General features: G+C 44.6%; 1 protein-coding gene across 4 annotated transcripts in view; it reads right to left on the bottom strand.

Moving 5' to 3' along the window:
- Nucleotides 1-5,968: 5,968 nt before the first annotated feature.
- The window catches only part of LOC147667205 (protein strawberry notch homolog 1-like), a 273,523-nt gene continuing 254,308 nt past the window's right edge, over nucleotides 5,969-25,183 (bottom strand). For all 4 annotated transcript variants that reach the window (XM_086948853.1, XM_086948851.1, XM_086948852.1 and 1 more), the window contains one exon: nucleotides 5,969-7,928. In XM_086948853.1, coding sequence (XP_086804979.1) covers nucleotides 7,744-7,928 — 185 coding nt within the window. In that variant the 3' untranslated portion in view covers nucleotides 5,969-7,743. The remainder of the gene's footprint in view (nucleotides 7,929-25,183) is intronic.

Genomic DNA, 25,183 nt, shown 5'->3' with positions numbered 1-25,183 from the left:
TTCTTTGTGAAAATAACACTGCCTCAGGTTGAGTCTTATGTTATTGCCAGCCCATCCTGATAATCGAACCTTAGAACTAAAATAATAGGAGACTATCATTTTGAGGGTGATAAAACCCTATCGTGTTTATTTTAGTCCATACTGGGTGCAGGACTGTGCACCAAAACGCTGAGATTGTAACGTTAGGATGGTATGACTTTTTCGGACCTAACACTAATTAATTCTAACGGCTCCTTTTCATTTCTTTCTTTCCTATGAGCCTCTGGGGAAAACATCACGATCACGGACACAACGAAGATCGAACTTCCACATCCTCGTCGGACTCGGATGACGCCATACAATCTCAAAAGCCTATAACTCAACAACCTTCAACTTCTTTACCAATTCTTAATAAACCTTCTTTTAAACCCATTTTGCAGCCTCCTCGCCTGTTTATCAAGCCTGCCCTTCCACAGTGGGCTCTACGAAATCTGGTTCCCCCACTCATAGCTGCCCTTCACACATTCTCTGTGAGATCTTCTCTGTCTGCCCGACCCTCCTCTTGCCCTTCTCAACAAGTCTTTGGCTCTGGGCATTGTCCCTAATCTTTTTAAATCAGCATAGATAGTTCCGGTCTTGAAAAAGGCAGGTGGTGATCCAACTATTCCATCTAATTTTCGACCCATCTCTCTGCTCCCCTTTCTAGGTAAAGTTCTAGAGAGACATGTCACTCATTGCCTTAGCTCTTTTATTGAGGCCTCTGATTACTTTGATCCTTACCAAGCCGGTTTCTGTCCTACTCATTCGACTGAATCAGTCATCTTATCAGTCTTGGATGAGCTTAGAGTCAGTGCCGATCATGGTTCTACTCAGGCCCTTGTACTTCTTGATCTGTCGGCCGCTTTTGACACGGTAGACCATCTTCTTTTGATCGACCGTGTCCAGCTTGATGGCATTTCGGAGGTGGCTCTGTGTTGTGTCTGTTTTTTTCTGGAGAACCGTCACCAGGCGGTTCAACTTTCTTTCTTTTCCTCTACCCCTCGAGCAGTAACCTGTGGTGTTCCTCAAGGTTCTGCCCTCTCCCCCCTTCTTTTCAATCTTTATATTTTTCCTCTTATTTATGCTTTACGTCAACGGGAGGTCACAGTGTTTAATTACGCTGATGACCTTCAACTTATGTTTTCTTCTTCTCCTGATTCTATTTCCCATTTTCAGAACACTGATTTTTATTCAGGACTGGATGAGCTCAAACCCTCTTAAATTAAATCCCGATACGACAGAATTACTCCTATTCGGAAGCTCATCCAATCCCTGGTCTTCCAATTTTTGGCCCTTTTCTCTTGGTCCTGCCCCCTCCCCGAGAAATCTGTGAAGAGTTTGGGCATAAACATTAGCGCAGATCTTTCTATGCACACCCAAATTAGTTTGGTCGTCTCATCTTGTTTTCTGTGTCTCCGTACTGTTGTGAATGTATCTAGGACCCAAATTAAGACATTCCCGATGTATTCCCTTATGTGGTTATAACAAATCATATCCTTATAAAGTCATAAGAATCATATACATATTAAGTCATAGCCAATGCAGTCCAAATACGGCAAGGTTACTCCCATAGACTCCTAGAAAGCACAACGCGCTCTTAAACAAACCAAGCCTCCAGCAGCCCGGGAATTCCCCCTGCTTCTGTTTTGATTTTTCCTAGAACTCCTGGAGTCCTGAAAGAACTGCCAGTTCTTAGTGACGTCTTATGTCCAACCTTACGTCAAACTCAGCACCTTCCAGGTATAAATATACCAACATCTGCCTTAAACAACAAACGGTGGTTTGGAGCACATCGGCTATCTACTTGCCCGACGCCCTGCTGATGCGAGTGCCGAAGGAAGCCGACCCTCCCTGCTGACGCACAGAGAGACGCTGTCTTTTCTCTTTCCGAGAAAATCCAGCTCCAGTGTTTCCCTGACACCCTTGCGGGTTGCTGGGAGATCGAGTCCTGAGAGAGAGATACAAGACCTCCTTCATTCTATACCCAAGGTACGGAGCTGATTAGACCCACAGAATTCTTGATTCAGATTCTTGGCAAAAACTAACTCATCTACTCCTTCCCTGTACTAGGCTTAAGTTAGGTACATTGGGATAGGTGTATCTTAGAAACACCAGTTGAGTACGTTTAGTCATTATTTTAATATTGTATGTATTTTATCAATTTTAAGTATCTTATGGCTTAGAAACCATATAAATGCTTTTACAGTATTATTTCATAATACTCCTTTTACTGTACGCACTTTACTTTATGACAAGTATTGCAATTGTGGCAATTCATTTCTCTTGAAGGAGAAAGAATACTGCTCAATAAATAACCCTTTTATAGAAAATGCCCGTCTCTCTATTTCTCTGCATCTCTGGTGAAACGAAGCATGCACGATTGACTGAGTAAAATAGACATCTATTGTTTACGCGACTCTGGAGATATACTCCTTTTCTGGAGGGAGCAAAGTTGTCATGTTTATGCGGTTGTCAGAAACTAATCCCTTCTTGTCTATTCAGGAAAGCTAAACACCTTGTTTACTCGAGAAAGTTTCTAGTGACCTCTGGGCTAGCTGGCACACACAATTAAGTCTAAAATATATAATAGAGGCCTAGTCGACCTGAGTCCTATGTCTAAACTATCGTTTATGTTATTCCAATGCGCAGAGCCTATTGGGAATATAGGAACTACACTACAGTACTATTCGAAAGGTTGCTCGGTTCTTTACCCTTGATGCTCTTAAATTCATTCTCCTTGCCCTTGTCATTTCCCAGGTCGACTACGCTAATTCCCTCTATATTGGGATTCCTGCCTATGAACTACGCCGACTATAAACTAGACTGATTTATAGTCGGTCTAGATTCCATCATGCTCTCCCACTGTTGACAACTGCACTGGTTACCGGTCGCCCATCGATGTCTATTTAAATTAGGAGGTCCTATTTTTAAATCACTAGCAGGTTTAGCCCCTTTTTATGTAGCATCTAGGCTCAGAACCTATACCCCCTCCAGACACTTGCGTTCCAAGAACCTTTTTGGTTGTTCCTCGGTTTGTCAGGAAGAAACATGGGGGACTGAGTTTTTCTTTCCAGGCCCCTCTGTTTTGGAAGTCTCTTCCTGTCAATCTTCGTTCCTCCCAATCGTACATGGAGTTTCGTAAAGACCTGAAGACCTGGCTCTTTACCAAAGCTTTTGAGGTCTAAATTATTGCCCTGTCTGCTGCCGATCTGCTTAGTGCCATGAAACCTTTTGGGTATACGAGCGCTTTATAAATTCCCCTAACTTCAACTTCAATAGAAGGTGCTTTTGGAGACTGGTCGGGGTGACAAAAATATGCATTCAGCCGACGTTCCACCATCGCCTGCTGGGCATGATACTCAAACAAGAGCCTATGCAGCACAAATTTGCAAAATAGGGTCTCCTACTGGTAAAAGGTCGCATAGCAATACGCTAGGTGTCAAATAAAGAGCCCACAGTTCACAAAAGGATCCGGAACGCACTGGAATGGGATATGGCAGAACTGCACCTGAAATGTGCGAACAGATGAGGACCTCAGACTGGGCGGGTATGATGACCCAATTGGAATATGACCCAGCAACAGATGAGAGCGGATGCAGGCAGGGAAAATGAAGGTGGGAGATTATAGAACACAAGATCATCATCATAAATCACCCAGAAATCGACAATTAAGCAAGAACTATGGTCGGGAGGAAAGAAGGAAGAATGATCTCACCAATATTTGTAGTGTCTGCGTTATCCTGCAACAGCGGTGGGGGACCCACTTGTGTACATGAAAGCCTTCAATTTTAAAATAATCCAATGCCTATGGGCATTACCAGCTAAGGGTGAAATAACCATACCTCGTGAATCAAAAGATTTTTCTTTTTAACAAAAACATGTTGTAAACTTTCGAGCCCAACACTAGATGGCAGGTGTTTAGTGCTTATGCATAAACAGCCACACATTCCAAACCTATGGTTTCCTTTCTTATTTATGAATACAGCACAATTGTCATGTTAACAATGTGAACTGGAACAGTCCAACATCCAGATTAAAATTATCTTTTTAAAGCTTGTAGTGTTAGAAACAGGAGGCTTCTTTGATGGAAGTAACAGCCAGGTGAGGAAGTTGAGATGCCATGCGATGTTGGGGCACAGTTGGTACTGGGCACTAGGACACAGGGCTGGAGGTTGCAGGGGTGTCTTTAGATCTCCGGTTTCTCCTTACTGGGAATGTCGCGGTGGAGGGGGTCATCGCGAAGATGCTGCAGGCATCCACACTGGACCTTGGAGGTGACACCCCTCGAAAGATTGAAGGTCAGGACAGTTGGGAAACCACTTCAGTATTGGTGGGCAATCTGGACAGGGGCCGTGTATGGAGGGTGCAGATTAAAGTGCTGGAGCAGGGCTTCTGGGTTCCGCAGGAGCTTGATGTTTTGTGGACAGGGCTGCTGTCCAAGAGAGTCGAGTCTTTGCTGAAGCAGGGGAATCAGTCCTCACCAAGTTTTGAGGTTGCTGATCCTTTTTGGAGCCGTCGTTTTCTGCGCAGGGGGATTCAGAGCTGCAGGCAGGCAGGGCTGGGGCCAAGTCAGTTGGGACTGGAGACATCACTGCTTCGACGTCGTCTGGTTCCAGTCTTCTTAGATCGTTGATTCTGAAATCCTGGGTTCATGGCTGCCTCCTAAATACTGTAAATAGGGGATGTTTTAGGGGTCTTGAAGTACTAGCCAATAGGCAACTGATTTTAGGGTGACTAGACCCTCGGTGTGTTCACTCCACGTGGGGGAGTGGACACAGTCCCTGACCCTCATTTGAGGGCGCTGCCATCTGCAAGATGGCAAGCTCTGAAGAGAAACTTCACCTCACCTCCCCCACCAGGGGGGTGGGGTTTTGGCAGAGGTGGGCACATCTTCTGGGTTGTCCTGATTTTTCCCGCCCATCTTCCAGCCGTAAAGGGGGTGAGACAGGATGTGCAGTAGCTCTACAGTGGTCCAGTTAATTTGAAAGATGACATCAGTGAGATGGTAAGAGGAAATGGCTCATTGCATGCTAACCCCCACTTTTTGCTCAATTTGTTTACTCTTGGTACTGGTATAATTACTCTGTAAACACACTGAGCCTTGCTGAACTAGCCTCAGTGAACGTGCTCCGACTCTTAAAAATTCGTCTCAATTGATTTATTCCCAACTGGCATAGGCCAACTAACATAAGAGTCCCTACTATATGGAACCAGGGGTTTCCAAGGGCCTGGATGTTAAAAGCCCCTTGTGGACAACAGCACTGGCTGTGCCACCATGAGAGAGACAAAGAAAAGCACAACTCCCAGCCTACCATTGCTGGCTGGCAGAGCAGTTTGAGCTGCTAACTTGACATTGCCATTTAAAAAGTTCAGATCTTCCTTTTTAATAGATAGGGGTTACCCCTGAGATAGGCCGATCTAACCCTAAGGGAGGGTGCTGTATATTAAAAAAACGAAATGTGTTTTTACGTTTTCGAACAGTAAAAACCCTCAATTATTGTATAGTGTTGCACAATTGGCAAGTACAGGATTACACATTGACTATTCAGCTCTGCAAACGTCTGAATGGGAACATTACAGTTAGCACTTTAACGTATAAAAAGAATAATTGCATTCAATCAGATCTGGTTTAATTTAATGCAACCTAAGAGGATAGCAGTTTTAGAAAGTTGCCGCTCTATTGACCAATGTCTTCCTGTGTCTAAGTTTGCACAGGCCACAAGACTAACTTCTGCTTTTGCCGGAGTAGTAGTTCCAAACGTTTTCCAAATAATCATGGTAGTTGCCAATGCAAGTTTGCAATTTGAATGAAAAGCAGCAATTTTTTATTTGCTTCGTGATGATCCCTCTGTTGGATTTGGTTTGCTTAGGGGTCTTAAAATTCTTAAGAACTATTCTTATAAACTGGTGTCTCATTTCCTTTGTGTCTCTTTTCTTATTCCAATGTTTTGGTATGTCTAAATGCTTTGCAGTTGATCCTTTTAAAGCCTAACTGTTAAAAGTCACAGCGTCCCAGGTTGAAAATGAGTCTGATTGGACCCAAGACGGGTTGGTGAGTTTATTACATTGTGAGGTAGCATAACCACACCATATAATAAATAGCTTTCCTCACAGATGGGCCTGCTATCCCTGAAAGGAGGTGTCTGTCATAAGAGTTATTCCAAAAATATTATCAGATCTCATTACTGTAGGCTCTTCAACCTGAAGGCAAATGATGATTTAGTGGTAGAACACTTTTAGGATCGTTAACGCAGTTATCAGGCAAACTTATGTGGCCGAATTACAGGTACTCTGAACCCCAGGCAATCAAGAGTAGAGATAGGGTGGAAGATCATGCCCAACATTCTGGTGAGAAAGTCTGCCATCACCAACAGCCTTCTGAATTGAAGCATGTCCAGGTGCAATTACCTTGCAAGTACAACCCAGTAAGAAAATGGTCTAGGGTGGTCTTAATTCAGGAAGCACTTATGGATGTAGGGTTCCTTGAGGAAAGTACAGGCCTGTATTCGGGATGAACACGGAACGCGAAAGGGAGAATTGTTTGGTGCACAAGTGGCGGTGAAACACGAGGCTTTGAGAATCAGTGAGATAAAGATAGATCTCGTTTAGTCCGATACAAAAGTTGGATATTGGGAACTGAAGCTTTATTATCGTTTTGCACGCCCTGCCTGATTTATACAGAACTTCGGATGCAATTGATTGAAAATTGTGACCTCATAACATAAGCAAGGATACTGGAGACGTTTTCACTTCCAGAATAGGAGGTCCTAAAGCGAAACAAGTTTGAGCCCTGAGGAAGCCATTGGTTTAAGAATAACCTCAGCGAAACGTTTGGCATGGGAATAGGAGTTGGAAAATAATTAAATAAGAAGAAACTTTCAAGAGCCTTTTGGATTGTTTTGTGTTTTGGACCATAAAGAAAAGACTGTCAATGTTGTGATAAGCGGTGTGCTACAAAACTTATGTGATTGCCATTTGTGCCTAATCTTTTGATTACAAAGTGAGAAGTGGGGTGTTGTTCTTCTCTTAAAATTGTTAGCACCCAGGTACATGATATTAGTAATCAAGATACTCTAGTGTATTTCTTCATGAGCGCTATAGATCTCCATTAGCACCGAAAGTGGAAAGTACAGGCAAATGTTCCCAAGGAGTATCAAGAATATTTACCATAGATCAAGTATCTGAAAATGTGAATGCCTCTTATGAAGTGGGGAACAAGTCGATGTATGACATGTTCCAGGTCATGAAGCGGACACATAAAACATCACCACTATCCGCCCATTAGTGTTCCTCCTTGGGGTGTAATAAGAGCTAATCAGTCTTTGAATTTTGTATGCCTGGCTGAAGCACCACTGTCAACGATACTGCTCACCAAAGACCAGCCTTAGATCGACTAAGCCTTCCTCAAAAACATTCCAATTCTTCCTGCTTGATAAGGAAATGTATTGCTGTAGAGTTGGCAATCTCAACACTGATGAACATTGTGACGATCAGGGTGTGAATCAGCTTTATACATTTATGAGGTTTAGTAAGAATTATAAATAATAATGAAGGATGCCTTAATTTCAGATGGCTCTACTTTACATTCCTATCATGCCCATCTCTTATAAAAGCATTCTGGGATCTCGGTTTATGAATCAGCAGCAAGTATTCAGTGATGGACAATATCCATACAAGAAATAAGAATGGACTGTTATGTGGAGAAAAAAATAAGGATACATTCTTTCATATTTGGTTAGTGTTAGATACCTGAGCTGCATAGGTCACTGCCTCTAGCTGCAACGCCGACAACCAGCCGTGATCAATGGTTTCTTCAGGTACCGAAGTTTGGAACCAGACGTCAGGGGGTGTTACACTAGACAAAGAGCTGGTTTCTACGACTGGATCTGGATGGCGCAGACCAACTTTCACTACATGAGGAAAAGGTGCATAACAATTCTTAATACTTTTATACACAAATTAACTTACATTACTGATTATTTCAGGTCTCTACATTCTGAAATGGAATCAACATTGCTGCAAGCCTTAGTGTAACGCAGTGTCAACTCGGAGTCCTACAACAGCCTCCACTATTTGCAATCTGGCATAAGACATTCCATGGGGAACAGAAATCAACAATTTGGATGTTGCAAAAGGGATGATTTCACTTTGCATCCAGTGCAAAGGACTTTAGTGGCATTACCTCTCACCTTGTCAAATATGAGAGCAATCCATTAATCAAATACTAGTTAAAGTCAAACTTTTAATTAAACTGCACTGCGCAAGAAGATCAACATTTATCAAAGAAATGATCTATTCATTTTTAATAAACGTGTGTTAAAGATTAGAGTGGATCCTACATTAAGGCCACTGGGATTGTGAATGGTGTATCAGTACTGCCTACTTGCTCTTCAAAAGACTCTTGCTTACACAGACCACAGGTGCAAGTGGCTGTTAGCATTACAGCCATTCGCCTACGTCCTCTCTTGCCACTATTATTATTGAAAGCAGTATCATAGGAAAACCTTCGACAGGAGCATGTTGGGTGTCAGGAAGAGAAAGGGTCGGGAAAAGGGCTGTGGATAGAAGAAGAGAGATGAGGAAAGGGAATAGAGATTTTAAAAAACAGGCAGTGAGGAAGAGAGCTAGAGAGATGGGGTGGAAAATGAAGTGACAATAGGTCTAAAAGACTGATGGGAACAGAGGGGAAGAAAAATATTTTAGCATGATGTGACACTGAAAAATATAGACATTAGTTTATTGTACTTTAAGCATTTGATTAGCCAATCAGCACAATCACGGTCACCTGTGTAGAGACAAACAATTGACTGGCCATGGAATGAAAATGTAACGAGGCCTCTAAAGAGTAGATTACATGGGCACTAGTAGATATTTTAATGTAGGTGGTAGCCCTTGGAGGAATTTGAACATGTGTGTAAAGAACTGAAATGTTAAGTTCTAGGGGAAGAAAGGGTTCAGTCTAGTTACGAGCTTTGGATGACAATCATGTCTAAACAATCTAATGCTTTATAACTGTAGGTTTAAATGAGGTACTTTAGCAGCTTGGAACAATAAGCATGGCTTTCTGCAGAGCAGCTGCATGCAGATTGTGGACAGCAACACCAAAACATTGCAATAAAAAAAAACACACAATTACATTCCAAAACTAATTTAGTCAAAATGAAAGAACAATTTATGACCTGTAATCCTAGTTCTCCTTCAGGGGAATCTCCCTTAAAATAAAATATTTTAATTTTGTCAAAAACGCCACTTGTTTGACAATCGTCCTCCAAGTAGCAGGAAAATAGGAAAAACAGACTCATCGTCCATGTATCCTTTGCCTTCTGGATACCAATGTCATTGGCTGATGATTACACCGCTGGAACTTTTCTATGTGCACTCTTATGGACGGGGAGAAGAGACACTTTCAATGCAATCAGCAGGAGTCCCAGTTAGTGGAATATCAGAGGAGAGGGACTCCTCTCTACCAAACCTCCAAATCCTTCTCTATGAGGAATCCCCCAGAGGAATATTCAAGAAGAGAAGGCATAATAAAAGGTGGAGTTCTCCCTGTTCAAAGACTCTTCAGTGTGGGGGAGCAAGGAGTAACCAGGGACTGATAAATCAGGGATATCTTCTTTGTCTCTAAATCCCCCATGAAAACCTTCGCTTCCAACGGGCAAAATTCAGGAAGAGATTCTAGGCCCTCTAGGCTGAGGGACAGTGCATGACGGAATTGAAGGTACCGATTGAACTGGGACTAGGCATGCAAAATTCCTCCTGCAAATCTCAAAAGGACTTGAGCGCCGTGTCAGGGGCGGCCTTAAGCATGTGCAAGCTGTGCACCTGCACAGGGCCACCAAACCCCAGGGGCCACCATGCCAAAATATATCCTTAATAAAATAATCCTCCGAGGATGGATACATATTTGCGTGGCGGCCCCTGGCAGGGATTTGGCGGCCTCTGGCTCTGTTCCACTTCTAAACACCCTGGACCACCCCCCCACTTCACTGGCCTCTGCGCTCCGTCCCGCCCGGACCCACTCTTCTGGGGCCCCCTACCTACGCTCCATGCCCAGGGCCACCATGAGCCTAGAGCCGCCCCTGGTCGTGTCCCTCATAATATCACCCAGGGTAGAAACACCTATAGTATCACAGCCCCGCAGGGCCGCGATGTCAGGCAGGCTCCCATCAGAGGGGGGTTTCTTGGTTCAGGGTATTCCACCATCCCATGCGCCGCAATGCCTGCCTCCAAATTTGAAAGACCACCCGTGTGGCTGGTAGAAACGCGCCCGCAGCAACGCAGGAGTAAAGAATAGTGTGGAGTGTGTGGGGTCCCATAAGCCTATGCTCCAACACATATGCCGGTCCTCCCTGTCGCCATACCACCACTCATTGAGGACCAATAGATGCAAGGCCTGGTATTACGAAAGAATATCAGAGGTCGCGAGTCCGCCGTAGTAGGTGGAAAGATAGCAAGTGCACAGCACTACATGCACTGCTCCTCCCTCCCACAAGAACTGCCCAAGCACAGAATTCACCAGCCAGAACCATTTGGGTGGGATTGGGTAAGGGTGATTCTGCAGCTGGTATAGTAACAGAGGAAGCGCTACCATCTTAAATATTGTTGATCTACCATAGAGTGTCAAAGGAATGCGAGACCAGATTTAATACCTGCACGGACTCGCTCCCATATCGGTGCCAGATTCCGCTCCCAGGAGATCGCCGGCACATCCGAGAGAAACACCCCCAGATAATTGAGGCCCCCTACCGCCATTTGAATCGTGGACTCCCATGTGCCTACCTGCGCCCGATCACCCAGAACTCACAGCGTGGATTTGCGGGGTTCATATACAGCCCCGACGTTTCCCCGAAGATCTGCATGATCCGCTGGAGCCGTGGCCCCATTATGTCCAAAGCTGTAAGTAAAAAGAGGACATCGTTGCATATAACCCTGTTCAAACTTTGACAAGGTACAATGGCAACTTGCTCTCCTTCAAGGGTAGGTTCAACACTGAAATACCATTCCACATCAAAGAGAGCAAGGCATTCAAAGTTGAGGGATTCCATAACATACAGACACGCAAACCTTTTTTCTGTTGGAAATACTGCTCAGCCTTTTCCAAAAATGAAGGTGAGGAAGCTACCAGCTACATTTGAGTGAATACTCAAGAGTATATTCCGAATACAGGCGGCCCTCTGCAGTAGTCATTCCAAATTTGCCAAGTCCCGTTTCAAAACCTTCACAGCAGCCAAGACAACCACCTTCAGAGCACCAATCAAAATTGCCTAGAGCGCCATCTCCAGGACCACTGGGCACACAATCATCCAGTATGATCTTGGTTCCTACTGATGTTGCGCCAAGAGGACCTAGGTCTACATCTCTAGAAGAATTTCATAATAAAGCTTTTCTGTTTAGGCATACATCAGCATAAACCTGAAGCCCTGTGCCATGTTTACACATTCAGAGTAGGGATGCACAGCAACTCCGGTTTTGTATATACAATACAAGGTAAAGATAACAATTATCACTTCACTCCCTATGCTTTTGAGTCGAGGAGGCCCAGATGCATGATGTACGAAAACAGCAACTGACAAAAGGAATTGGCATGTTTTCAGCAAGAAACAAAGTTTCAAACTGCATTTACTGCATAAGGGTACAAGAGCCTTTGCATTTTACAAAGCCATGTTTTTACGAATATAAGCCACTGGGAAGGGAACCCCCACAGATCTTAGTCTAAGCTCACAAGAGGGTGGTGCGATGGGGGCATCGCGCACCCCAATATTAGACGATCATACTGGGCAGCTCATCTCACTGCATTAATCACTGTACGTACGGACCGCAGAAAGACCCTGGTTTATATACGGATAGGTGGATGTTGCCCGGAAGAAGTTACAGGGGAGCGCTGTATGCCAATCCGTCTAGAGTAAAACTAACAAGGCCCACAAATCATTTGGTCACGGTAGGGGGAGATGCCACACTGAGTTTGGGTTGGAAGGACAAGATCATGCTGGACACCCCACTCTGGGACTCAGTTCAGTTAGGAAACATGACGGTCACCAAAGGGTTTGACAGATGGGACCCAAATGGTTTATCTTCTGCGGGGAACCAGTGGAGAAATGGTAGAGTAATCTCCATTGACCAGTTAAGAGACGAATATGACCTAGCTGCCTCAGAGCACTACAGATATCTTCAGGTCAGACACGCGCTGCAAGCCATAATACAGAGGGGTGACAGTCCGCCAGAGTCATCCTGCTAGAGGACAGAATACTAGATGGCCACCTTCCGGAGAAAGATCTCCATGATATATAAAAAACGAAAAAACAATTCCTCCGACACCCTTCTCCAACTACGTGTTCACTGGGACAACGACATAGCAGGGTTGGATGATGGTGAATGGCTAGAAGCCTCATCCAGGCTGAGGCTTGTTCAACTTAAAATACTACATAGGATATACTATTCGGGGTCAACTTTGATGAAGATGGAATTTAGGGAGGACGCAGATTGTATTTGCGGATGTGGGCTGGTTGGTACATTCATACATACAATTTGGGAGTGTAATAATCAAGAGATACTGGAAAAGGGTCACAAACTGTATGAGAGAAGTCACGGGAGTAACCACGGACTGCAGTATTAAGCTGTCTTTTAAACATCTGGGACCCTACAGACCGATATGTCAAAGAAAAGATATTGGTGTCATTGGGAATGATAGCCGCCAAACGCAATATTGCAAAGTTGTGGGGAGGAAGTGAAAACCCGTCCCTGAGGCTTGGGGAGAACGACATGGATCACTGTATGTTCACGGCAAAGACTGTATACCTCTCATGAGACAACCCTCACAAATGGTCGCAAATATGGCAGATATAGATCACTTAAAGGGGAGACTTCTGAGAGCCGCCCGAGAGACCTACCACTATCGGACGCTGAGTAATGCTTGCCTGTCTGACGTCTTGTGCTACTTTCTACACCGGCAGGAGATAAGCCTTTGAAATGGAGCTGTTGATTGCAATATTGTACATGATATTGTCTGTAATGTGCTATTTTAGGTGTTAATTTGTTATTAATAAAAATAAAAAATGAATATAAGTCACTACCATAAATCAATTCAGAAAAGGGCACTTAAAAATGAATTCATTCGGATATGTAGGGACACTGTTGGTCCACTTCTCATCAGGGAGTAAGGCTTGGATGCAATGGTGTCTGGATAGGTGCTTGAGTCACATGTGGTTGGAGGGGGCCTGCAGAAAGAGGCTCGACGGCGGCAACTGGAAGTCCAGTCGGCCAACCCCAAGGATGGGCTTGGCTCTTGTGGGTCTCAGGACCCAGTGGGCACAGTCACCTCCCTCAGACTAGAGCTCTGGAGCGCAGATGCAGGGTGGTGGTCGTCTAGGAGCCACTCTATCTTTGCTTTCTGCAGAGGGGAGCAAACAGGCAGCTGGGCCACTCTTGTTGTGGGTTTCACAGTCCCTGAAGTCCCTAGACGTACAGTTCTGTTTTTCTTTGCGCTGGTGTCCAATCTGGTAACCAGCTTTGGTTGCTGCAAGGGGTCAAGTACCCCAGCTATTCGCGTTGTACAGCTCCGGTCGGTCCTGAAATCCCCACACTTGGAAGGAGGACAGATACGACCTGTAGGGGTAGCTACCTCTTTTAGGCCAACTGCTGCATCAGCAGTCCCGATAGGTGGCAGGTCAGTGTACCAGGTGTTGCTGCTTTGGTGCCTGCAGCTGCAGGCGAGTAGCTCCTCTATTCCAAGGGGGTTTCTTTGGCAATTGGTGAATCACTGGCAGCACTGTGGGTTTCTTGGAAGTCTGCACAGCGGCAGGACGAGTCAGTTGATCCACGAGGGTTGGAGGCAACAGACAAGCAGGGTGCAAAGTCAGTTGTGCTCCTGGCTAGTATTCTTTATTCTCTCCTTTTGCGTCAGTCCAAATCTGAAATCTTGGTATCAAGGTTCCTCTAAATACAATATTTAGGGGAGTCAGGGGTAGTTGCCAATGGGCTATTTACCCTTGTGTTCACTACACTCCCTTGATGACCACCTCCTTTGGGGAGTGAGCTTCACCCTGACCCAGAATTCCGAATGCCAGAAGGGAGTTGAGAACTGTAGCCTGGAGTGTGCTGGCTACTGCCAGAGCCCTGTGCTTCTATTTTTCTCAAAGATAGGTGCACTGGCAATTAATTGGTGGAGCAATTTTTACCGGAAATAATGTCAACTTTCTCTGGTAATAGGAACCCAGTGACAACGTTAAAGCATTAAGCGTACAAGAGATGTGCATGGAGGGAGGAGAAGTGGTTTTGATTAACCAGATGAAGAGTTCACTGTGACAAAGTGACAGAGAAACTATTTGGACAGAGGATTTATTCTGCCTTTAGTCAGTAATTTCCTAACTTCACAGGAGAGCGTGGATTTGTTCCCATATCCCAATATACCAAATTAGAGCTTGCGGAATGAAGTTCTTCACTTGAGGGTGGGAATTGACCCTGGGTGGCATATTAAGGGATTAAAAACAGAGGTTGCTAAGAACAATAGCCAGTGCCCCTGCAAAAGAGTTAGGAAATATTAAGTGAGCCATTTATTGTGCATTTTTAATGTGAGACAAGGAAAAAGGTGCTTTGACTATGTTAAAACAAACACGGGAGTCAAATTATGGAAAGAGGATCAGAGCGGATTCACGGTCTAAGATTCCGAGATGTAGCATTTGCAGTTGGCAAATGTGTGTGCAAATTCAAAGACTAACTTGTTTCTATCTTCCCATTAGTGTTTAAGATCTAGGTAGGTATGGGTGTGTTTAAAGTTAAGTTGGAAAATGCCAAGTAAATAATAGGACCTCCCAAAAGAAAGGTTGTGATAAGCGGTTATGCATATCACACTTTAGAATCTTGATTGAAGCCAAATGTATTGTTTGCTCGTGGTTAAATGCACATTGCACTTAAAATGATGATTGAGGCAGAATTAATGTTTTTTCTATTTGTCAAATTAGTCTTATTTTTTAATGAAATGTTTTAAATACGTGCTAGACCTTGGCTGGTGGATTGTATTGGTCTAAGTAGAGAATCCTTTTATTGCTTATATAGTTAAAGGATAATTTACAAGCAGGTGTGGCTAAATGATGCAACAATTCATTATTGTTTTAGGGTACTCAAATGGTCGATTTTAGGAATTTTAAATGTGTGTAATATTTCCATAAGAATGGAATAAAGAATTTCTAAATTAGAAAATTTTAATTTCACCACAAACAAGAAGGTGGAATTCCTAACTTTGTGTTTATTTCAGGTAGTTTACCCTAGAGGTGTGTCCAGCCTGGCAGTGCAACATGCCACTGCATGGCTAATTCTTCCAACCTGTCCTGGGGCTGGCATCTCCCCTGACTGGAAGCGTTCGGTAGCATATCAAAGGCAGCAGAGGCCTTTGAAGCCCCCTGCCTTGATATTCTCATTGACCAGAAATCCTGAAGGAGGAGGTGATAACATCTCTGCACAACAGGCATTGTTCCTGTACTCAGAGCAGGCCTCTCCTCCTAGAGGGTCAGAAACTCATCTGTGGTGGTAGGCTAGACTGAACCAGTTAGCCAGCACACTAGAAGGCCAGTATGGTACAGGGGTGCCTCTAAGGACCCCTCTGGGTGAATGTATAAATAAATTAATCATTGGAATCAGTGTAGGTTTATTAATACAAGGTATTTCATAACGAACACAATAGATTTCAGTGAAGCCATTATGTAGCTGGGAAGCTTGTATTGACCAGTGCCCAGTACACACCTTAAGACTGCTATCCTGTTCACTTGTACGATCAATACTGACCTGGCCAGAACCGGGGTAGATCTGCTCAGGCACATATGTCCTCACTTGTAATATAATGCACCCTGCCTTAGGGCGGTAAGCTGTAGAGGCGACTTACGAATATTACATGCAGCGAGCACCTAGTCACTAAGCCTGCAGTGACAGTCTGTATGAGTTTGGTGCTGGGTCCCTTAAGAGTTCTGTAGAGACACCGATCCCAGGATGCTAGTTTCCGGTCGAGGAAGGACCTGACTTGACAGTTCGGGCTGGACTATTCCCATGAGGAGTAGAACTGCATATGGCTGGGTCTAAACTGGGGTGGCATGGTGAGCAAAAGAACAATGGATTTAACCCAAATCTCTTGAGCAGGGGTGAGTATGATTTATTCAGCACTTTTGGGTCCATTGGAGTGGCACAAGATATGCTGTAGCTCTTAGGGACTCTAAGGCCTGGTCAACTTGGGATCAATTAACCAGTGGTCTTGTTGGAACCTAGTAAACAGGAACCTAGTACACTTCAGTCAAAGTCGCATCAAATATCAGGCAAAAAGTGGGGGGACTACTCAAACAAAACAGTTTTCCTACAGTTCTCAGGAAGAATCTTTTTCAAATCCTTTAGATGGAAGACGACACAATCTTAGATCAGGTTTTCAACAAGGTCAACTCGCAGTTTTTGTGATGCTATCAGGCATGGGATATTGTCTAAACTAGGCCACCAGAGAGATTACTAAATATAAGAACAACCTCCTACCGCTACTACAGCTTTTTGAAAGTTTAAGTTTACAGTTAAGTGTCATCCAATTTGAAACTGCTGTACTTACAAAACTTCATTTATGGAAAATTGGAGTTCGGGTGTGGCCAGGTGACAGCCACATAACACACAGCAGTAAGTCTGGCCAAAAGGGCTACAGATAATTTATACAATGTAGGATTCACAATAGATGCTCTTCATTTCAAAGAAGAACAGTAAGGGCAGTAAGGTAGCAGAGTAACCACCAGGTATCGATTGAATAAAAAAATCAAGTCTAAAGCATTCCTTCCGATTCCAGCACCACTCGGACTGTCAGTCAGAACTGTGAAAATAAAGTAGCGAAGGCATCGAGCAAGTCAAGAAAGGCATCGGGCAAGTCCAGAAGGAATAGGGCTGCTGTACCGCCATGATCAAGCCAAATCTAGCTTCAGCAGTAGCCAAAGATTATTCTCTGAAATGAGAGGAAAGGTGAACATGGACTTTCTATTCAGTTAGGTTAACATTCAAAGATGATGGGTTTATAATTGCTTAACCCCTTCGATGCTCATGACGAGCTCAGCTCGTCATAAGGCACAGTGGAGCTGTGCTGATGACGAGCTGAGCTCGTCATGAACAAGGGGCTGCCGAAACTGCGAAATCTAATATAAGAGAAGGACTAAATTCCTGCAGTGTATTATCAGTTACCAGATCCTTCGAGTAAATGAGCATACTAGACTTTTAAGAGAACGAAGTACAACAGTTTGAAGTTTCTCCATAAAAATTTTTTTTTAAAAAGACTTGCACACAAAGAGATGGAGAAACTCTCTTTTGAGAAGTAAAGAGAATAGAATCCTTCTACACAATTTTAAAAATCTCATGTGGCAGACTAGTCTCGGCTAAGCGTGAAGAGTAGATGGAGCAGCAGGATTTTTTTAAATTCTTTTTTGGAACCTTTCATTGCAAATGAATAATTTTAGCTTCAGGGAAATAGCTTGGCAACCAGGTTCACACCTTCAGCTTAGAACCCAGTTTTGTACCAGCCATCTCTCCAGTATAATAAAGGGGAAGGCCATGAAAGGTAGGAAAAAGACAGTTGAAGTGGATTCAATTCATCAAGAGTGAAGGTGTCCAAGGAATAAAACTGAATGTTGCTCCCTTCAGCAAGGCCCCTGAACGACTAGATACTTTGTAGAGAACAGAAGAGTTTACTTACATTTCGAAGTAATTTAATTTGAATGTTGAAGTGGAAGGCTACGTAGACGTCCAGCAACAGGCAGAGTACTTCATTGGACTATACACTGAAAAGTTGGATGATATGACTATGTGACCAACATAAGAATTAGTTCCAGAGAATGGCTTATTCTAAAAGAGTGTGTTCAGGCCCAATATAATCACATAAGTCTAGTTCTCCCCAAATATTTAACGTTGGAAAGAACTAGAGGTGCAATAAGTCTGAACTCACCTGCTGCACACCGAGGAATATATATTTAAATGTCAGAGCGCCTTCGAAGCATTTAGTGGCCCACTAAAAAACATGTATTTGACATTATGATGGTCAACCAATTCCTACATAGAGATGGTTAACCATGTATGGTATATAATCACCAAATATCCATTTCAGCCGTTGTTTGTCAATTAGAGACATTTTGTCGTTTTAGAGAACTGCTAGATGAAGGTCAGGTACCAACGCCTCCTAGTCCCTTTTATCCAAGTTTAAGTAAAACAATTATAAAAGTAATAACTTAGTCAAATAAGTTACATTAGGTAGTGTTGTGCACAGCCAGCCTAAAAGATGGTCCTCTGCAAGCTTAGTCTCTGCTAATTGCGCTGAAGGTACTTGAGCTTATCAGCCTTTGTTGGAGAAATTAATCAACCAGCTTTTCATGGTAATAAGTCCTACTGGCAAGGAGATTGGGATCTGGGCACCGATGGGTGCAAATTAACTTGCCTCCCAGTGCTGCTAATGGAGCAGCACTCACTCATTTTGTATAGTCACAGTCCCTTTGACATCCTCAGTTCAAACAAAGAAAATTGCACTGAGGAAATTCAGAGGTTCAGAAAACTAATATGATAGCACCTGAAATGTTAGACTACTTCCTTTTTTATCTTGTTTTGTTGAGTAATAAGGATACTATACAATATGGAATTAACGTCATCCTAGGCAAGTATACACTATAGATTTAAAATTCTAGGTGAGAACTCGAGTGAAAGGGTAATAGTTTATAAAAAATGTATTAAGTGTGTACGAAAGAAAGTTGTCACCGACTAAATGGTTGCGCCCATTGCAAATGAGACTGGAGCATGCTTGGGGGATGAACACAAGAACAAGTCACTTACCTTCGGTAACTATGCATCTGTAAGTGATAAAAGTTAGTTACAGATTCCTTACCTTAGAATTTGCCGCCAAGATGGGGGGTGAGGGGGGGGGGGGGGGGGGAGGAGTGGACTTGCACGCCTGCTGGCTCCTAGACCCGCAAGGTCGCTGGGTCCCATGTCTGCTGCCACGCAGAGGCTGGGTAGCTAGACTGGGGCGGACGTGGTGGGGTGCCCCTTCCGTTGCCACGAAAGGCAGACTGTGGTGGACCGGAAGATGCAGCTAGGCCGAAGGATCTGGCTGTAGTTTGATAATCCTTAAAGTGCTTCCGTGCCAAGTCTGCCTTGTCACCAAAAACGGTACAAAAGGGGGTGGTGATGGACGGAGCATCTGAATCAATCAAACACTCACACCCAGTCAAAAGATCAGGGTTTAATCCATCACCGTTCTTTAGCCCACTCTGCCACCCCAGTTCAGACATGGCTATATGCAAATCAGTCTGACCCTGTGCCTCATGGGAACAGTCCAGCCCGAACTGCCATGTCTTCCCTGGACCGGAAACAAGCTTCCGAGGACCGGTTTCTGGCATTCCAGCCGTCCATCACCACCCCCTTTTGTACCGCTTGTCACCAAAAAGGCAACAGCCATCGAAGGGCATTTCCAGCAGGGTTGGCTGGATATCTCCCGAAAAGCCAGACATCCTCGATCAGGCGTAGCACCGAATGGCTACCAACGTGGCAATTGTTCTGCCCAGTGAGTCGGTGGTATCCAGTCCGCAGCAAATCGAGAATTTAGCTGCATCTCTCCAGTCTGCCTCCGCTTGGGAGAGAACAGCTCGGGCCTCCTCCAGGCACTGAGGCAGCACTTGAGACTGTATCCCAGATAGTATCGGAGTATCAGCTCAAGAGGCACGCAGTGCCAACCTGGAGGAAGAGAACATATGCTTCCCAAGATGATCCAGCTTCATGGATTCCCTGTCTGGGGGAGCAGAAGGAAATGCGGCCTTAGAAAAAAAAAAGGCTTGGACCACCAAGCTCAGGGGGGGGCGGGGGGGCTAGGGGGGTTTGACTGGGTCACCCGGGGCTGGTCGGTGGTGGCAAGCAATCGTCCTTTCCACAGGAGCCCCTGTGCTGGGCTTGGACCAGGTGCCCAGAAGGAAATCAGTGAGGGCTTCATTGAAGGGCAGAAGGGGTTCAGAGGAGGTTGCCGCAGGTTGAAGCACCTCCGTCAGGAGATTAGTCCTGACTGCCACGGAAGGGAGCTCTAGGCCCAAAGCCTCAGCTGTCCTTTGCACCACCACAGCATAGGACGCTCCCTCCTTGGCAGCCACGTTAGGGGGGAGAAAGCCTGCCAAGGTATGGAGAAGTGTCCAGTCAACTAATGTCATCCAGGTCCTATCTCCAGTCCGGCTCTTCAAGCAGTTCTGCTAAAGAGTCCAATGACCCCTCCCAGTCCTCATCACCACCCTCTAGGCAGAAGGGAACACCAGGGATGAACAGGGGAACAAAAGTACCCTCCAGCGCCGGATAAGACGTTGCCAGCTCCGGGTCAATCTCAGGGATGTGGATTGGGACGGCGTCGGCCAGCGGTATGGCCGACGCTGGGGGCATCATCGCCAGGAAGACTTCGGCTTCATGGCCCAGTGGTTGGAGCACGACTTCAGGTCGTGGTCTTGCTCCAGATACCAAAGGCACACGAGGTGTGGGACAGTCACTGACATCAGCCTGTGACAGGCCCAGCAAGGCTTGAAGCAGGTTCGACGATGGGACATCCCTCGTACACCAGGAGTCGAAAAAAGGGTAGCCAAAAAGTGACTAAAGGAGTAGCTCTCTCCTGATCTGCGCTAGGTTGGCGAGGAAAAAGAACTGATATCAGCGCGTAGGGGAAGCTTCTAAGTAGGCACCGGGACGTCATCCCGGCGACCACGATGCTGACAACAGAGTTGACAGACACCACCTACCAACGTGCAGGGGTACTGCTAACAAAAAATCCTTCAGATCCAGTCTGACGACTGGGGGAAATTCTAAGGTAAGGAATATATAACGGTCTTACAGATTATTAGATTATTTTGAAGACAGTCTTCAAGTCTAAGGTCTTATAAGGAAATAAACTTGGAACAATTGAAGATAATTTACCAAACACAAAACATTTAAAAAAAATGGTTTTGCATGTGTGTTTATGGCCTGGGATAAACAATGTAAATCTAGTCTGTATTTTTTTTTAAAGTAGAGACAGCATTTTCTGTAATGTATGCGAAGTCTAAAATTTAGAAGAAGATCTGTATTTTTCAAAATGAAATACAGATTCTATACGATTTGTTTATTTTATATGTTACATATTGATACTTCGGTTTGAGGATCTGCCCCGAATATCTAAATACCCATGTCCACTGAGCTGGGCTATATACAGACAATACTATATTCTATTTCCCCATTGAAAGTCACACAGGCCAATGATTTAAAGGTAGTGAAGTTTGCAAAAAGTAAGCACTGGTTAATGGACATACACAGAATCCAGATTAAATTTGCTCTTGTAGAGGCCTATGTAGGTTTACAGGATTATGTAGGCAACTTCTGCTGTACTGGAATTGATGAAATTGTTAATTTTGCATGTCGAGTTAAATTCCCATCAGAATATCTACAAACTCAACAACAGACAAAATAGGCCATCAACAGCTTTCAAATGGCCCAAAGACATATGGACAGATGCCGGAAGCCACACAGGCAAAAGTATGGAAAGGTAAAGACTGGCTAAAGACCAACAACAGGGATATCAAATCAATGATAAATATCAGTTCCAATCTATCACAGCCCACCACAAAGCAGACAGAAACATGGTTGAGGATAAAAAAAAGATTAATCTGATTTTTAATCTGGGACCCAGCAGGATTAGATATGATTATTCAAGGGTGGAGAACCCATCATGTTTTCTAAACACAATCGCTTTACAAAAAAAAAATAGATGGTTTATAATGGGTTTGCAACTTCATCTAAGAATGATCATGGTAAAGGTAGCTTGGCATCTTCGTAGCATACCAATTCGCTTGAATTGCATTACTTTGATTACTGATCTAAAGGGTGTATGGGCTTTAAAAACGTACCCAGGAGAATTAATGATAATCTTACTTTTAATGTGTATAGTAGTAAAGTTGAGTGGTAACACTTATCTCTTCAATGATACAAACCTTATCATGCAATAGAGTATCCAATGTGTCCAGTTATAATATTATGGGAGTTTAATAACCGACAAGGACTTTGTATTCCCAATCAGTACCAATTTAATTAGATGAGGCCTAGAGGTTGGAATTTTCACATTTAAATCAACAATAATCTGATGGTCAGGGGTGCTTTTCAACTAACTGAGGCACTAGGTTACACATGACAAAAAATACATGGTAAAGTGCTAGGAGGGAAGTGCGGCATGGTTACAAGATTTTGAGTTGTAATTGGGCCACAACTGACTATATATTTATGATATTATAGCATGGCTATGTTGGAACACATCCTGATTGAACGTGTTGGGTCAATTAACAAGGTATAATTATTGATCCAGCAAGAAAACAATTACAACTACCTGCAAATTTACACAATATGGCAGGGAGCAGAGTTAGGTATAGTTTATGATAACAATCGATGCACAAAGAAAATAATAACCTTTGCGGATGCCTTTTCTGGTAGAGGCCACCAACTTACAGATTCCTACTCTTGTGAATTTCCCCTGGCGTCAAACTGGATCCAGAAAGCTTTTAGGCAATTCCCAGACATGTCGACAGATGGAATCAAGCTGTTCCACCTTAGATCGTTCTGCTCCGGATAGGACATTGGGCCACAACCACTCAAAGTCCGCCTCTTTCGGATTTCTGTCTGCGTCGTCAGACACAGAGCTATGGTAATCAGAGAGTGCAGTGTACAGATGGTTTTATTTGGCATCTTATTAATGTACAGTACGAATTCGTTACACAGAACAGGGAGGTTGAGGAATCTACGGCTAGATAGTCTCTAGCAGGAAAAGGGTTATCAAAGGTCAATACCAAAGCAAAAAGTGAGTGCTAAAAGAGTCCAAAGAAATTCTTGGGAATGTTCAAAAAGATTGATATTGAAGTGCTGTCTAGCAAACCTAATGTACAAGTTACTTACCTTCGGTAACGATATATCTGTAAGAAACATTAGTAGTGATAGATTCCTTACCTTAGAATAACCTCCAGGCGTCAGACTGGATCCGGAGAGTTTTTCGTCAACAGTACCCCTACACATCGGTAGGCGTCATCGTTCGGCTCCACGTGCGTCGTTATGACGTTGCTGGAGCTACGACACGCCCACGAGCGCCGAAGTCAGTTCTGCATATGACTTTCTGCGCCAGGAAAGCAGAGCTATGCAAGAATCTGACCACTGGTGCCATGAAACTAGGGCCCTGAAAGGGATGACCTTAACCCTAGAAATCAGTTCGCAATCTACCACTACTAATGTTTCTTACAGATATATAGTTAGCGAAGGTAAATAAATTGTGCATCTGAAAGAAACATGTAGTGAGGTTCCATACCTTAGAATAGATACCCCAGCAATACCAACCCAGGTGGAGGGTCTGCGAAGCAAGATCACACCAGAAAGTCCAGGAGAACAGAACGGCCAAAGAAGCAGTCTCCTCGGACTTGGCTGTCCAGGCAGTAATACTTAGTAAACGTGTGCAGCGGAGCCCACGCAGCTGCCGGAAAGAGGTCATGCAAGGGAACTCCCAGTCCCAAAGCAGTAGTGGCTGCCATCGCCGTGGTAGAATGGGCAAGTAGGTCCACAGGAGGCTCCTTTTTAGCCAAAGAATAACAAGCCTTAATGCACAGAACGAACCACCGAGAGATGGTCCGCTTGTGCACAGCCCAACCTTTCTTGGCGCCCACGTACCCAACAAAGAGATTGTCATCCACCCGGAACTGTTATGTTCGGTCCAGATAGAACGAGAGCGCACGCTTTTAAGTCCAGGCGGAGGATCCTCTCGTCCTCTTTTGAGGGGTGCAGAGGCGGAAAGAAGGTGGGCAAAGTGATGGTCTGCCCGATGTGAAAGGCAGTGACAACCTTTGGCAGAAAAGATGGACGAGTCAGCAAAACAACTTTGTCCGGATGGACTGAGAGAAATGGAAGCTTAGAAGAAAGAGCCTGAAGCTCTCACACTCTTCTGACAGAGGTGATGGGTACCAGGAAAGCAGTCTTTAAAATGAGAAGACGAAGAGGACAGTTATGAAGTGGTTCAAATGAAGAACACATCAGATAAGTTAGTACGAGGTTCAAGTCCCACTGAGGCATTATGAAAGGAACAGGAGGGAAGCGATGAGTAACGCCTTTTAAGAATCTATTTACAACAGGGGACTAGAAAAGGGAAGGCTTATCTGGTAGCCGTAAAAAGGCTGAAATAGCCGAGACGTAGCCTTTGATAGTGCCCAGAGAAGAGCCCTGCTGTTCCAAAGAAAAGGGGCAGAAAGGGGGTCCACAGCCTTTCCTGTGCACCATGCCATAAATTTATTCCACCTGTAGGCGTACATCATTTTAGTGGAGGGACGCCTGGTTGCCAAGATGAGGTCACAAACTTCGGGTCGCAGGTCAAAAGAAATCACCTGTCGCCGCAAGGAGGTTGAGGCGTACAACAGACCGCAACTCCACTCGTTACGAAAAGCGTCGCCAAGCGAGTGCCGAATTGGAAATTCCAATGCGCAGAACTGATGACATTGCGCGTGCTCTTCGGTGGCTAATAGATCTAACCAAGGCTCTCCCCACTGCTGAGAGAGACATTGCGCCACGTCCGAGTTCAGACGCCATTCGTGATCCATCGTGCACCGGCGGCTGAGTTTGGCCGCCCTGGCATCCAGAGAACCTACCAGGTGTGAAACCACCAAGGTAATGCCTTTATGTTACAGCCATGTCCAAAGGTGCAGAGCCTCCTGACAGAGTACAGGACCCCACCCAGCCCTGTTTGTTGCAATACCACATGGCTGTGCTGTTGTCCGTGAACACCTGAACTACACTTGCCCTGACAGAGGGAAGGAATGCTTTCAGTGCAAGTCGATCACCCAAAGCTCCAAAAGATGGATATGGAGCCGGGACTCCGCCGGAGACCAGAGGTCTCTGATCTCTGCATCTCCCGAGTTTGCCTCCCCATCCCAGGAGGGACGCATCCGTCACTACTGTGTGCTCCGGTTAGGGAAGGGAGAGAGATCTGCCATTTACCCAATCGCGATTCGTGAGCCACCTTCGCAATTGCCGTGCAGTGCCCTCCGAGATCTGGACGTGATTGAACAGGTTGCCCTGATGTTGCGCCCACTGGAACTTCAGGTCCCACTGTAGAGCCCGCATATGCCATCTGGCATATTGCACTAGC

The sequence above is a fragment of the Lissotriton vulgaris genome, unplaced genomic scaffold, assembly GCF_964263255.1.
Source record: "Lissotriton vulgaris unplaced genomic scaffold, aLisVul1.2 SCAFFOLD_2906, whole genome shotgun sequence".
Lineage (NCBI taxonomy): Eukaryota > Metazoa > Chordata > Amphibia > Caudata > Salamandridae > Lissotriton > Lissotriton vulgaris.
Note: the sequence above shows the minus strand (reverse complement) of the source record. Positions and strands in the feature narration are given on the sequence as shown.